Source organism: Balearica regulorum, chromosome 3 (assembly GCF_011004875.1).
Source record: "Balearica regulorum gibbericeps isolate bBalReg1 chromosome 3, bBalReg1.pri, whole genome shotgun sequence".
In the NCBI taxonomy this organism is placed as follows: domain Eukaryota; kingdom Metazoa; phylum Chordata; class Aves; order Gruiformes; family Gruidae; genus Balearica; species Balearica regulorum.
In genome coordinates, this window is record NC_046186.1 from 85,319,629 (window position 1) to 85,336,253 (window position 16,625).

Consider the following 16,625-nt stretch of genomic DNA (forward strand, 5'->3'; position numbering starts at 1 on the left):
ACATTATATGGGAATCTGATAAATAAGGGTAAGGAGGCAGGAATCTCTGCAGCACAGTTAAATATTTCAGTCATCCATAGGGTCATCGTGGATGTCTTTTTTTTTTTTTTTTGAAGCACAAACCCCATATTTGCACTAGAAAGTGAAAGTCTCTGTTTCCAGAAGCACTATTTGTACTGGACACTTCAGTGCCGTTGCCAGAAGATACAAGAGTTGCGTGTGTCATGCCAGGAAACTTTTTTGGTAATTTAACAGCCATTAATATATATCAGTACAACTTTTAAATATGTTACAATGTCTCTTTTTTGTGACCAGAAATATTATTGCCTAGGGAATGAATAATGAGATTAGTATTCTCTGTGTGGCAGACTCTTTGTGTGTAGCTTTTGCATTTAATAAAAGGCAATTACATAAAAGTCGGGGCTGTCATTCTCAATTTTGTACATGACCCTTATGGAAATAAGGAAAAAAAATACCAAATTTTCTATTGTGATCCCAAGGAGAATTGACAACTAAAAGTGAAAAAATAATTCTCTTGGAATAAGCCAGTGCAAATAACTATGGGACCTTTCTTTACTTGAACAACCCTCTGCCAAGTTTCTTTACAAACCTCAATTACAGTTGCTATATTCTATTTTGTTTGCTTTGCCAACCTGTAGAAATAGCTGTCAGAGTTTATGAATGCTATGCTGTGATAGAAGGTCTGTGTATCCATAAAAATATCCAGCATACGCTGCCTAGGTCTGTCTGCAGACAGAAAAGAAAAAGAAAATGTTAATACCAATCAGTCCTTCTTTATCACCAGAGCCGGGAGTGGGTAGTTTTAGAAATGAAAGGAAGTCGAATAGCCCAAGGTCCATTTTCCTGGCTGCTATCTATAGTCAGAAGAGTAGTTAAAAGTATTCATGTCCCTGTCTTATGTTACTCAATGGTGATTGGATGGGCCATTAAAATTAGAAAAGAAATGCTGTATTATTCAAACTATATGTTTCAGAATCCATTTACATAAGTATACGATATAAAAATATTCACCTCCATATAGTAGCTTTAAAATTTTGTCTTCCCAGGACATTTGATATAACTGTTTGTGCGAGAAGGACAAATGAAGAAAAGAGCGTTTGTGTGCAGAAGGTGGTAGTGTTTGTATGGGTGTCCTGCCTTGCAAACCAGTTAAATGAAAACTGCAAAATCAAATACACAGGAGTTAGGAATATGACTCTGAGTCTGGAAAGCAACCTTTGGCATAATATCAGGCAGGAGACTGTTTAGGATGTGGTTAGAGGGGAGGAGCTGTAAGCAGCAGTTGTACATTAATGAATTACTGATAAATAATTCTGATAATGAAAAAAACCTAATTATTCATTTATCATGGCAACTGTAAAATGTAGTTTCTACTTGATGATGCAGACAAGGCTTGAAATTGATGAAAATTAATTTAGACTGGACGAACCAATTTTTTGAGCTATTCAAAATAAATCAGAGCTGGTGCAAGTTGCAATATTCGTATGGGAGATACAAACAGGCATTTTATCACCCGACATGAACATCAAACCGGGCCATGCTAAGCAGGATTACAGACTTCTAGCTCCATCTTCCAAAGTCCAATATATATATCCACAGCTGTATGTATACTCATATGTCCTTAGTTGTGATTATTCATGGTCGTCTTGAGATTTTGAGAGCTGATCATATCAGAAAAATGACTATTCTCAGCTCTTAGTACTCATCTTCTGAAGGGTCTCTAGGCAGAGCAGATTAATGGTAGCTCCTTTTCTTTGTAAAATGACATGTTTGCAGAGTCTTATGGAAATATAATCCACTGGATAATTTCTTTAATTTTCTGTAGTCTTTGCTGCTCTTTAAGGGACGAATCAAGGAAAGAAAAAGTTAATGGGACAATATTTTACTCTAGTTCACATCAACATAAGCTTGGAGTGACTCCTGACTTTCTAGCGAAGTTGCTCTAAGTTTACACTGATGTAAATGAGAAAATAACTTGCTCTGCAAGATTTGCAGTTTCTAAAAATTATTTTAACATTCCAAAGCTTTTCTCCACACTACCCTGAAATTTAAAATGCAATTCAAAGGAATTAATGTGAATGTTATAATAGCTGCTTCTAGGCTTTCCTTGAAGGTGATTTAATCTCAGTTTAGAACTTTTTTTGTTTTGTTTTGTTTTGTATTGCTATTTTGTTTTTGGAATCACAATTTCAGCTCATGTTATTTCAATTTCAGCGATCAGGTACAAAGAGATACTGCCTGTCAGACTGCAGTGACCACTTTGCAGCCAACTAACCAGAGGTTCTGTAAGTCCAATTCCTAAATTTCTCTGAAAGCATGCAGTCAGTTCAACTGATAGTGGCAAAGAGAACGTGAAATATTTTAAAAATTTTGGTGGGTTTTGACCATCAAGCATAAGTATAAGCTGATTGCTGATTGATGTATGCCATTTACATTGGAATCACTGTGTTCATTGCATACTTATTGGAGGTATATAGAAGACATAAACATCATTTTTTCATACAAAAACAACTTGCTCCTGCTTTTAATGAAAAACCTCTTTATGTCATGGCTAAGAGACAGCCGGTTATTTTGATCATGGCAGTTAAACTTAAGTGATGTATTAGAGGATCTGATGTATTCTAGGATATATTTATGTTTGCAAAGTAAGATTTGACATTTAATGATAATACAGGAACTTCTGGATTATTTACCACTTCCTGCTAATAACCAGATGAAGAATAATGAAAGAACAGCTTTTAAAGTAAAGTTTGGGATTTCTACTTCTGATTTGGAACATGACCTAAATGTAGTGGCATTTAATAATTATAATCAATGGGAAATGAAGCCAGCACATAAACATTTTTAAAGTTTGTTAGAAAATCGGTTGCTTTTTTTAATGTTCTGTTGCTTTTGTAGAGGCATGGGAATCTCCCAGGGAGGAGAGGGAGGGAGGACGTGGGTGGTGAGAGGTGAAATATGTGTTTCTCAGGAGGTTAAACTGGTTAATCGGTTTTAATCACAGCTCAGGAGACTTGTCTTTCCACATCTGAAACCTGAACTGAGAAATGTGTAACTATGCCTTCTCTGCACTTCAGACAAAAGCAGAGATGACAGGTTTGACCACCTTCAGTCTTAGAGAAGCACCAAGAGAATTCAGAAAGCTTTTTTTCTTTGGCTAGAAGTGTTAGGTCAGTTATACTTTGAAGGCACAACTGTGCCTGAAGTTACTGGAGACACCAGTCACAGGGTGACCCATCACTGTAGGGAGCTACTGGAGAAACACGGAAGGAAGGGATGGTCTCTCACCACAACCTAGTTTACATTCAGAATATCTAATATAACAGCACTATTAGTCACAACTTTTCCTTCTTTTTTTATTTACTATACAGCAATTTAGCTGTGTGATCCAGTGATCTTCACTGAAAAATTTTGCCTAAGTTTTATGTAAATAAAGAAAATCCTGCAGAAAAACTCAGACCAGTCAAATGCAATGAAGCTGTGACTTTCCAAGCAAGCCTGGCTGGATATGAAACAAACAGGTCTTCTCAGCTGAGAGGAAACCATAACTACATTTTCATGAAGCAAAATTCAGAACTTGTGCACACAGTTCTGTAGTAATTTAAATGAATTAAAAATTATAATTAATTTAAGTTACTACAGAAATTTATGCTCCTAAGGAAACTGAAAGATTTTTACCTATCACAGTTCAGTTTGTTGGGGTTTTTTGGGTTTTGGGTTTTTTTAATTTATAATCACTCTTCATTACTGTTAAGATAAGATATTTGAAAGCTGAGCAGGGTTTGGTGGGTTTTTCTTTGTTTTTATCTTTTGCAAGATGATAATTTTACATAATTTGAAAATAAGAAACTGCAATTGTATTGTATCACCTCACGTATGTAACAGCCCTAATAGAGATATTGTGCTTTTATCTAGACACTTTTATCTTAGAAACTCAATATGCTTTGCAGATACACATAACCTGATTAAATAGTGTCTAAGATGAAGGCACTTTATAAAAGTAAAACCTATTATTGTAAGAACCACACTATTTGGTACTTTTTTTTATACTCATATAGATTAACTGCATTTTCATCAACACATATTTGGGTAACAATTTAACAAAAGTATTCATTTAGGATGAAATAAAGTTCTGTTGAGAAGACTAATACAGCTTTAGGAAGACATTGAAGTCAGATTTGATGAACTTACCGGGACCTAACTGCTGCATACTTTCTGCATAGGCATGTTTTCCAATTTGAAAACATACCATAAAGAGCTTGAGTTTTGACATTGAGTTTGAAATTGAAAAGAGTTTAAAATTGAAATTGTGTGTATCCACTTATGTTTTGCTTTTATGTTTTAAATTCAAGAAATGAAGATGTCCCTGAAGTGTGGAAAATCACTGTTTATACAAGATTTCTCTAATGCATTTTTTTTGCAAGGACAATCTTAGGTGTATCATGTACAGCACTTTTAATACCCTAGCTGTTGCTGAAGTATCTTTATAATTATTATTTTGCAATTAGCTTTACTGTGTTAGGACCTGCATTAAGACTTAGGAATACAAGATTTGGCTGCTATCAGTTTCCACTTTTTCCAAAAAAGGTGTTCCAGGTCTGCTGGAGCTCTGTTGCTCCTTATTGCTTTCATCTCTACAGCTTCTTGTCCTGTTTTAACCCTATCAGCAAGTAATTAACTCTATCTCAGCCAAAACTGGCACACCTCTTAAAGCCCGTGGTAAGAAGCACTGTGCTGAAGGACCACTGCAGGCATTGGGCTTCCCTAAGCTGAGACACTCGCTTCCTCAATTCTGCTCCCAGATACGTAGATACGCTCTCTTCAATATAGAGATCTTGATTTAAAGGTGGATGGATGCAGAAGTGTCTTCCCTCCTTATTTTCTCAAACGTCGTCTGCTTCATAATATACCTTCTGCACAGGTGGGATGCTCATCTCCATGCTGCCTGTGGGAGCAATCCTTGATAAGTCCCCAATATGGTCCTCGGGATTTATGTCATGTATTTGCAAAGTAGGGGAAAATTTAAGCCAGCCCATACCTTGTGGTCAAGTCTCAGCCACATTGTGCCATCAATATAGGATAAAGTCCATAGGAAAAATCCCTGGGTCCCCACTGAGATCAAATTAGCTTGAAGGGAGAAAGGCAGAGAACTTTGCCCTGAAATCTTGCACAACACATCAAAATTTAACTGTTTTCTGGCCCTCATCCACAACAGCTTTCTCCTCATAGCTTCATTTTGCTTACACTAGTGAAAAGCCTTTAGCCAAGTTCTGAGCGCAGCCCTCAACCAGAAAAATCTAGCAAACCATACTAAATGTGTGCTACCATCAGTTACATACTAAAATAGCCAGAAAACAGATTTCATGTTTGAATTCAAGTCCCTTTCAGGAAAACATATACAAAGGAACTTCATACCAAGCCAAATCCATCTGGATCTCAAAAATGAACAATTGCTAGTTTTATCTGATAGAAAGAATATGGTTTATGGTGCCCTGTACAGAGGCACTATACAAATTCAATATTAAGGCTGAAGATTGTATCCATTGTGGGTGTTTACTGAATATATTTAGTCACCACATAAATCCTATTTATTTCATTAGGACTAGAAGAAACATTTCACTTGGTTTGCTTTCACTCACAAACCTCTCTCTTTAAGTTTCTCATGTTTCTTCTCTTCCTGAAAAGCCTGTCAAAGACTGATAAAATATATGTCTATTGATATTTTAGATTTTTCATATAATTCTGTCATGGAATCACATAATTCCTCACTTCTTGTGCATTTGCCAGCTTTTGTAGGTAAGATGCCAGTGACACCCAAAAGTGTTCTGGCATTGGAGATAGATATAGATCTATATGCTCTGAGCCAATATGAATCAGTGCAGAATGTGCATGTCTGAGACTGGCTGGAAACACCGTAAATGGCCAGAAGTTCTGCAGCACTGTTAATGAAAGCAACATCTCTCTTCTTTAATTTTGATTGCTGTTGGGTAGGCACAATGTAGAGCTGGGCCTGGATGCAAGGCTGATTGCTGCTATATCAACACCATTCACAGATGGAAAATTCCCACCAACTCTGTGCAGTGTGGTGAAATCTGTGCAGATGCCACATCCACTTGAAAGGCAATTGAGTGTCTGTTGGACACATGGATTTCTGTTGTTCTGAGGTGTTGTGGACTTCTAAACCACAGTATCTAGCCTTGGCTCACAAGAAGAGACTATGCGTAGGGAGGGCAATTAGGCCTGAGGGAAAAGCAGGCAGCTTTCTTCAGATGCTTTTAGCTGATGTTCAGGCCCAGCTTTCCCCCAGAATGCATGGTTTGTTGAGTGGAGAGGACTACAGGACAAAGCATGGGAAACACTCGTTCCTGAATGTTCAAATATATAAAAATCATGCACTATGTTCATGTGAGCTGGTAAGTGTAATAGATCCTCCAGCTTAGGTTGTGAGCTGTTTCCTAATACATTTCGTATCCTGAAGGCCTCTTCTTGCTTTTATAATACCTTGCTTAGACAAGTCACCCACTTAGAATCTTCTAATACATGTGTCAGCAATAAGTAGCATTTTAAAATATGTATTTTACCCTTTGTTGTCAATGAAACTGGTTGTAATTTGCAGTCACGGGGAAGAGAGTCACTCCTGATGTGAGGCACCAATGGTTTCCAGCTTTTCTTTCTGAAAACTCGCAAGATGGTTGGCTGTACTTTGGGAAGCGTTGCAAGTCCAAATGATACGTATGCATTTGAACTCACAAGTAATCAGCAGCTGCCCTTAGATACAAGCCAATGTTCACATCAGGTTCACATCGCATTTCATCTTCTGGTAAATCTCTGGAAATAAATGTCATCTAGTCAGTGTACTCATCATGATTTTTTCCATTACAGGCTAGGCTACCATGTTGCAATGCCAGTTGATGTCTTAAAAATAGTTCACTACCAATTTTTTTCACTCTTGCCATCTTTGAAAAAAATTTACATAAGCCAATAGACTAACCTGCATACAGTTTAACACCCTACGCTGTTGGTAGTGAACAAAATGCATTCTTTTTTCTTTGTTTCACAAACAAACTTTAAAATAAATAGAAAATGTTTTAAATAGTCTGCTTTAACAAAGAGCATTAGAAATGTAACAGCATTAAACATTTTTTGTAACTATTATCCACAAGCAAATTCTACTGTTCTACAGCCACCTCTATTTGCAGCGTGGTCTTTCAGTTTTTATTTTTCTTCTGTTTGTGAATAGCTTGTTCTTGTAATTGATTCCTGCAGGGATTTTTTATCTCAAACTTTCTTTTTAAAGGATATTTCCAATTAGGCTGGCATTTTGTTTATACACTAGGGTAAAAGAAGCATGTCATTTTCAGTAGAATAAATCCATTTTTATTTTGTGAAGAAAATGTGTCAAGAATGTCTAAGATCAAAGTTTTTAACTAAACTGACAACAAAGATTTTCACAAATGAAAAAAATGTCTTTCTGCAGAGAAGAAAATCTTTGTAAGGATTTGGTCATAAATGTAAAGCCCCTCAGTATGCAGCCTCCAAAGTAAAAAATGGATTTGCAGATACGTTTGTAATTATTAGTTTGTATATATACTGAGAAGAAATGCAGTGTGAAAACTAGGAATAAGTGGTTTTTTAATGATATCTATTATTTTACTGCCTAGAACCACAATTAAAGATACAATGATACACTGTAATGTCACACTTGTAAGGCAGGTAAGGGTGAGGGACTAACAAAAGTTACCAGGCGCTGAGGATTTTGACTGTGGGTACGCTAATGCAGGAAATCCCTTATTCATAGCAGTTTTTAAGGATGAAAATATTTTGCTTAAAATGAGTCATTACTGCAATTATCTATTTCCAGCATGTATATTTTTCACGTAGAAAACACAATAGAGGCTTTACCTTGACACCCAACACATTTCCTTCTTAGTTTCCAAATTTAGCTCTGTAGTGTTTAGAAACAACTGTACTATGAGTAGTTCATTTCCAGACATGGAATCACATCTCTGATGCGAGTCCTGTCTATGTAATCTGGATTTCCCCTATTCACAGGAGACATTACAAGTGAGCTGCATTGCCCAGGATTACTGCTTTTCCACTTGTGTTCCACCGTGGCACAAGAGCTGTCATTTGACCGAGCTGATGCAAAAGCAGAGTTTTCACCCTTTCACAGCTGGCCGATGTGTGGCCGTAACAGCAGGAGCACGATGAGCCACCACCTGCAGCGGTTTGACTCTTCCGTTCACGCTCTTTCACCTCGCCTAAGCGAGATGAACAGTATCTCTGTCTTACTGAGCTAGTACCTTCACCTCCCACTCTCCCCTCGTTATCAAGCTGTGGCAGGCAGGTTTTCAATAACTTCCCACTTCCACCAGTCAAATAAAGTTATATATATTTTCTGGTTACTTTCCTGAGGCTTGCCCAGCAATTTGGTTGTTTGGCCCCAGTTAAGAGAAAAGGACAGACTCAGAATAAAAAATCTGGGGGATCGTGGGATTAAGAGATCATTAAGCACAGATCTTCATCAGTAGACATAGTCTAAAATAGCACCTAAATGTGCCTACTCCTGGTACAGAAGTGCTTTAGCTCTCATTATCGTCATTGTTGAGCTCTTATTTCAGCAGAGCTGCATGTTTCAGCCTGGCCATCCTGTGGTACAGGCTGCATCTGTAGCTTTCTAAGCAACAGGAATGCTGGATGGAGTCCATGAGCAGTAAGTCATCATTGGTGGGAACAATTACTCAAATTACTGTTATTAGTACTTTTTGCATGAATGCAAGCAAACCATAATTGACTCCAAAAAAATAAAGGAAGAAAAGTATTTTTCATGGGAACTGAAAACTGACAAGATCCTGCAAGCACAAAAGGGCACAAAAATGTGATTCATGTGTCAAAAGATGTTGTAAACCTTTTTTATTGTAGGTAAGAGACCTTCAGAAGATGAAAACTTTAAAACCTGTAATCACATTTTTATTGAGTTTCAGGTGTGAATGTGAAGTGAGCTTTTTCCATTGCAGTTGTTCCTGATGCTCGTAACAGTTGATCTGGAAAGGTAAATACGTTCTCAGAGTCTATATTAAGCAGAGAACAAAAGTCTTTCATTTCTCTAGTAGTGGATTCTTCCATTGTGAAACATTTTGGTGCCAAATACACTCTTCTCAGATTAAATTTAAAAAAATATATGTTTTCATAGACTTGTAAAAACTATAGACAGCTAAGACTCGTTAGACCCTCTAGCCCCATCTCTTTGCTCATGTAAATTTCCTCCTTATGGTACTTTTCTTCTCACTTTGTTAGTTCAGTCTGTTTAGTTTGCCAGTTTAGCATTTTAAGAACTTCCATCAGAGCTTCAGACATATCCTAAAGTCTGATAGTTCATGGTGCCAAGATATCTTCCCTCCTGCTCATATAAAATTGTGTACCCTTCTTATGACACTACATACAATCCTCCCTTCCTTGGAGCTACACTGTGATTTTTTTGCCTGCACTGTCAGCCTGTGCATTATTCCTTAAACATTTGTGCTTCATTGCTGGGAATAATTTCACTCAAGTTATAGACATAACCTGTGAGAATAATAATGTTTCACTGATTCTGAAACAATTTCCAAAATTACTTGGTGCCCTTCACTATTTTAAGTTTTTTTCCTGTACTTGTAATTTTGCTTAAACAATATGTTTCCTCACTCTCTTCCCATAACTCAAGGACTCCTATTCCTCAAACTTTTCTATTTTTCTTCTCTAATCTTTAGTTAGTTTGTAAGTATCTTGTACAGATCAAGTTGGCTGGAACAAAACTCTCTGTTACACTGTGGTACGACTGACGTATCTTTCAGCCTTCAGTCTTCTCAATATGAAGTGTCACAGAAATGCACATAAGGCCGTGGGTCATGAAGGTGTCTGAGGTAAACTGAACTTAATTTATAACTAAAGGATAAAAATGTACTTGTATGAAAGAAAAAAATCTTTAAATCATGTACATCTTTTCTTTTGTTCAGATGGCAAAACTTCAGTTCAGAACCTTGAAAGAGTTTCCTCCCTTCGCTGCAACATAGAATATTACTATTGCTGAAGTAGTGTGAGGCATACAGCTCCCAAGAAGGCTTAAGTGTTAGTGATGTCAACTGCTGTAGAATCAATTATGAAACCTTAAGCCTGAAATCCATTCCTGCTTATGAAGTCTTCAGTTCACCTGTTAAACAACCACTAAATTAAGATTAATTCAGAATTAAAGGAAAGACACCAAAAGATGAAGATGTCTGTCCAAAGCAATTTATTTTTGTGACTTGTCCAAAATTCAGGGTTCATATTATGAACTGTCAAGTTAATCTGGATAGTTATTGTTTCAAATGTATATGACTGTGAAGTATAGCAATATCATAAAAACAATTTTCACAGAAGGATGATGTTTATAATTATTTCCTAGTTTATTCCACTTATTTTCTTTTAAAATATACTCTTATTCTGTACTCGTAGTCTCAGATTTGCAAGTGATATTCTATTAGTGAAGTCAAAATCAATTGCATAGACAATTTTTTTTGCATAGTCAATTACACAGGTACTTGCATAGTAAATATTTCTGGTCAGCACTAGCGGGTTTTCCAAAAGATGCTACTGGGGAAGCAGTTTGGTAGCGTGCAGGGACTATCAGGTCCTGCACAAATACGGTAAAGGAGGGAAGCCAATGCAGTGTCCCTTGGGAATGATTCAATACCCATTTTCTTTCCATTATTTTAGCTTTTGCCCACAATTCACTTGCTGTCTGGCCTTGAGGATTCTGATTTACTAACACAAGGGAAAAAAAGAACCTTAATATTTCTAATGAATCATGTTTTGCTGTGAAATTCAGTTCCAAGTATCTGGCAAAACCAGATTTGATACATGTAAGTGTGTGGTTTATTTCTAAAATACACAAAGATTTTTCTAATTCAGATACTTAATATCTGAGTTATATTCTGGCTAGTTGGGAATTTAGGTGCTTTTTTTTTTTTTTTTTTCCTGAAAATATATACTTTACAAGAAGTAGAAATATTTGCATAAAAACTTTCTGTAGGAGTATTTTCTTGGCAAAAATCAGTGTGAATTTTTCAGGTAGATTTTACTCAATAGGCAGTGAGGTAATTTTACTTTTGCCTGGACTCAGTATGTCCTGGAAACTTCTTGTCTCTGAACCAGCTGTAGCCTAGCCAGAAATTAAAAATGCAATTTGCAGAAATGCTGCATAGCTTAATACTCTCTTGTAGAGATGCAAAGTACTGTAAGTCATTGCAGTCCAATTTTAAAGGCGGGCCAAAATTAATTAGAAGGTCAGAAGTTCCTGCAGGAAGGGAGAGTTCACATTGCACTTATTGCTGTTTTCTGGTTGCTTAATTGGCATCGTTTGTTACAAGTAGAATTTGCAAGCAAAGTTGAATCATATATGCTACTGTGATAGAAATATAAAGTATATGCTGATCGAACTTTTTCTTAGAATGTCATAGAATATCAGTAAACGTTTTTACTCCCAACCAACCACTGCACTTACCTGTACATTGTAGTCTGAGAATTATGTCTGTACAAGGGAACTGTTAGCAGGAGAAATCCAGCCAAACTTGCTACATATGGCTGGTTCCTTTTTGTGCCAGGGAATCCTGTGTGCAAACCCACATGGTTGGAAAAGATCTGAGAAGCTTCAGGGATTCTGCTGAAGAGCCCTTGGGAATCTCAGATGGAGCTACAGAGGCAGAGGAAAAAGTAAATGAGAAGTTGGCAACAAACCAAGAGGAGCGTTCAAACGAAGGGGGCAGGCGACCCTCAGCACTTCTGTTGTTGCCTGGTTCATTTCTTTGCTTCCAGCAAACTTCCTTAGCATCTGGCATTCTATAAAAGGAACGGGAAGCTTCTAGTATATGTGATCTCCACTACCACCTAGAAAATCCTCATATCAGCTAAATTACTATCCATGAAAGAAGACAGTGGGAAATCCACCCCAGCCTAACTCCTGAGTATATTCAAAGTAGTAGGTGTTTGGGAATTGCAGGTTCTGCTTAGTGTAGTACAGCTGGTGCAATAAAACTATTTTCCTCAGGTAACTGCAAGCATAGGTGTGAAGGAGGAATTTGGGGATATAAATTGCTTCTTCCTCTGCATTGCTAAAGTCGTATTCAAGGTTAGATTATTACTAATTGGCATGGGTGCTCAAGGCAGAAAGGACAGAAACTGCAAAAAGCTGCCTCCTCCCTGTTTGTGCAGAGAGATGCAGTTCCAGCTGCTGCTGCTCCCTCTGAGTCAGGTGTGTGCAATACCAGTGCTGAGAGAGGCACCAACCACTTGAAAAGTAACAAGCTGAGAAAAGTCAGCTATTTCTCAGCAGTCAATGCACCTCTTACGCCTGGGTGGAGGATACTCTGGAATAATTTTTCAGGGAGCATGTAAGAAATCTCGGTGCAGCTTGCCTCCTCAGTAGGGGAGACAGCTAACTATGTGCTACAGGAAAGCATTTACATTACAAAGAAATTATTCCTCTCATTTAAAGACACAGAAAATGAATAAATGCTGTAGTAGAAACTCACCGGTGTATATATGTTGTGTTGCTCACAGAATAGTTGTAGTTGGATGACTGCATGTAGTAGATCTTTGGAGTCCTTTATTTCTCTTCCTAGTTGTTTCTCATTTCACTCGTGTTTTATTAAAAATGGCTGTGAAAAAACAATATCTAATGTGTGTAAATAGTACAAGAAAATTATACCAGCCATAAAAAAATTGATAACTATTCTGTTTCATGAATATTCCATAATCACTAAGAAGACGTTCTAGAAGCACTGTATACGTCTGTGTGCATGTGGACACAGACATATACACATACTCTCACATACATGTCTTCACTCCTAACTGATGTGCCCAGCCTTGATTAACTTGTCCCTGATAATAATCTGCCATTTGCAGGAGTTAAAGATGCGGTGTGAGAGAAAAGAGGCATCCTTGCCAGCAGTCTCTGTAAACGCACATATACAGTGTAGTGGCATTGGTAGTAATAACTCCTGTAATCAATATATTAAAGTCTCTTCACTTCTGTTATGATGTACTTTTATCTTTCCCAAACCTATTTGTTTAAGTAAGCTGGAGTGTGTGGATGTGTTTGTATAAATGCATAAATGCACAATGTATTGATCCCTGGCAAGGATCAAACTAGTGATCTGTTTTGTACATATCTACTGCCAATTTGGAAAAATGAAAGATAAAGTTTGGCAGAGGAATAGGTTTTACTGAGGAATGATGTCTTCTTTAATCGCATAGGAACAAGCTGGTTTAGACTTAAGCAAGTTTTTTAAATTTATGGACTAATAATGTATTGAAGTTTGTTTCACTAAGTCCATGACCTAAGGCAGTGGGTGCAATGAGGGGCTTTAATACTAAACCTGCAATTTCTGGAGATCATCTGGCACTTTTAAAAAATTTAATTTGTAAGATCAGGCTTCAAAATAAATTGCTAGGTGAGCAATACATGTTCAAATTTTCAGACATGCTGAGTACATTTATTCCCATTAACTTAAACTTATCAAATAAACCTAAAACCAAAGAATTAATGGGGAAAATGGTATGTGTGTACACAACCAACTGCAGTCAGTCATAACCAAGACTCTGCTCTGACAAACTTCCAATGCTGTTTGAACTGGACACAAATTCTACCTGAGTATGAGACTGCCTGAATCTGACGTTTTCGTGCTGGGCGCTGCTGGCCCAAGTGTGGCTGTGATTGTCCCACTTATTCTGCTTCGTGCCAGTGAGAAGGCTCATGTCCCTTCAGCACTGGCATCTGCAGAGCCAGCCATGCTTCGAGGTCCATGATATGTTCCAGAACATGCTGGAGTTGCACCTTCATCCTTTAGATAAAGATGTGCCTGTTTCACTTCAGGTCCCTGAAGACTCAGCAGCCACAAGGGAACAGGTTTGGGCTGTCTGCCTACTGCCAGCAGGGGTGGCCAGGCAACAGCGCAGGGTTGCCTCGCACCGATGGGGGAACAGAAATGTGGCAGTCTGAGGAAAAGGTTTCCTCTGGGATGTAAAGCAGAGCTCCAACACAGTGAGCTATCGAGCTGGCAAGGTTGCCAAGTATGGGTGAGTAGGGAATTCAAGGACCTGGGCAGTTGCCCTCAGTAGGAAATGTGTTCTGTCAAAAAACCCCTGCCACAATATTTGCGGTGTTAACTTGCTTCAAAAGGTTAGCCATGTAAGGCCTTGCTTCATTGCAAAAGCTGATCCATGACTTCTGTGATGGTGCTCATTATAACTGCTGGATTTTATTATAAGGTTTTCAATCCATACAAAACCATTTTAATGTTGGCTTGGAAAGCATAGTTTGAGATACTAAAAATTAAATTTAGAGATACAAAAATGAAAGACAAATTAGCAAATCTTTGAGAGTTTAGGAAATGAAAAATTAATTATAAAGACTCAGTGCCCTTGTAAATAATTAGCTACAGTTCAGAATAGCCTTGCCAATTAAACAAATGCTTTATTTTTCTACTCTGATAGATCAACAGAGGCACAAAACTGTTAAAAGCCAAGATCTTAAAATAAAGTTTGTGTGAGTCTGTAGTGTGATGTTCACCTTGAGCCATCTTTGGTCTTGATGTTCTGGACTTCTGAGGACTTTCATACAATAATCAATAGCTCAGGGTGAAAACCAGCCTTAGCTCCCTTTGAAAATGATACCATGAGGAACTTAGTTTCAAAGTCATATAATCACTGTCAGAACAAAAAAAAAAAAAAAGGGTTGACTGCTAGAGTAAAAGATTGACCTGACCCTCAGCAGTGCTAGGGATGTCAGACAGGACCACTCCTTCCCTTCTCAAAAGGCTGTGTGGCAGCATCACCTCTTCAGAATTATAGGAAATTTAGGCCTAAAATTACACCTTTAACTTATTTCTTCTTACAAGTTGATGAATTTATCCCCCCAAAACCTAGGACTTTGGAAGAACTTCAGCTCCAACTAGTTATCTGAGTTTTAAAAGGTTTGGTTTTGATTATAATCCAAATGAGAATGATGTGAGTGAGTTTGAGTTATAGTTGTAGGACAATATGTGAATCCCATATACCACATGTTAATGGTTTCTAAAAATATACATGTATAATTAACATAACCTCATATCTGATTCTGGCACTGGACAGCATCCCAATATTGTCTCTAATGGTTTACTCCTGTATATCGTGTCAGAGATTTCTTTCACACCTTTGGAGCATTGATGCTTTAATTCCTTTGGTGATGGTTCTTTGAATTATTCAGATGTATCGAAAATGAGTGCTATTGTATCAATCCTTCAGTTTGGGCATGTACACCATTTAGAGGACCAAGAGAGACCCATTCCACTATCTTCTCCACCAGCTTCTTGTAATTCAGTCTGTTCTCAGCCTCCTGCAAAACCTCGTAGGTCAGTACTGCAGTAGTGCTTAATGGAAAATGTCTGATGCTTGATACAAAGCCTTTTAAAAAAGTAACTCAGAAAAACTCTGCTTTGGACATTTGTAATGAGATTGTGTCTGCACCTCAGTGGAGCAACAGATAAATTCACATCTATAAGCCTTACAGATAGAGCTGGCCAGAATGCTCAGCAATTTCCACTGCTAAATGCATTTTTCAGGAAATGGAAGACTTTCTCTGGAATATAGCAATTGTACTGAAATTTTAAATGTGAAAGAATCTAAATGCATTGTGTAGACTACTAATTAATTACTGATATTTTTAAAATTTAAATATTTTAAACACTTTTTGACATTATCAAAGTATTTTGAAATAATTTTTCTACATTGTAAAAATGAAAACCTACTTGGATTCCAAATTAATGGGAAACACACACCCCCACCACCTTCTGAATTTGAACTATTGGCTTTTCATTCCAACCAAAAAAAGGAACAGTTCCTCTGAACAAAATTAGGGTTTTTCACATGCCCAGTTTTACCCGTGGTCTGTCCTGAGCTGTTCCAACCATTCTACCAAGTGGCTCTTCTTCAAAGCTTTCTCTGCTCAAAGTCATGTTTTTATAGGATTTTTACACTGATAAGTTCATATGCTTCTTTGCAGTTTTATGAAGAATACTGGGAAAAACTCTGCAACTGGAAAGTTGTTTATCAAGCTACAGTTTTAGAAGTCCAGGTGCATTTTACCCTCCCTTTGCGTGAAGATATTCATTAATTATGGCCTCAGGGATACCTGGAAACCAAATCTACTTTCACTGAGCGAAGAAAATGACAACTGTCTTTGGATGTAGCCAGTACTTTTTCCATAGTTTATAGAGCATCATTTTCAAGCTCTTTGTCAATCACAAAATTATATGTAAATTAGATTGTAGATTCTAAAAAGCTTCAGTAGAAATAGGTAGTACTGAAAATCAGAGAGAAAACATTTTCCACGCTGAGGTCTGGAAGCAGCTGGACTTCCTGTAAGTTCAAGGGATTTATTTCATTGGAGACATCAATTACATTGGAGATATGGGACAAATACCTTTCAGATAAGCTACTGAAATTAGGAAGGAGAGGTTTTTTGTGGTATTCGAGAGAGCAATCGTTGACCTGGTATGATTTGTTGAATTCTCTGTTCAGTATATCTTGTCATCCTGCAACCATGCAAT

At 37.4% G+C, this 16,625-nt stretch overlaps 1 protein-coding gene across 7 annotated transcripts in view; it reads left to right on the forward strand.

Annotated features, from left to right (window-relative positions):
• CHRM3 (cholinergic receptor muscarinic 3) overlaps positions 1 to 16,625 on the forward strand; it is a 284,041-nt gene that overhangs the window by 243,300 nt on the left and 24,116 nt on the right. For 3 of the 7 annotated variants that reach the window (XM_075748775.1, XM_075748773.1, XM_075748774.1), the window contains one exon: positions 2,236 to 2,301. The exons of 2 other annotated variants lie outside the window; for them this stretch is intronic. In XM_075748775.1, coding sequence (XP_075604890.1) covers positions 2,236 to 2,301 — 66 coding nt within the window. Of the gene's footprint in view, positions 1 to 2,235; positions 2,307 to 16,625 lie in introns of all 7 variants that reach the window. 2 more of the 7 variants (XM_075748778.1, XM_075748779.1) reach the window with 1 other exon arrangement.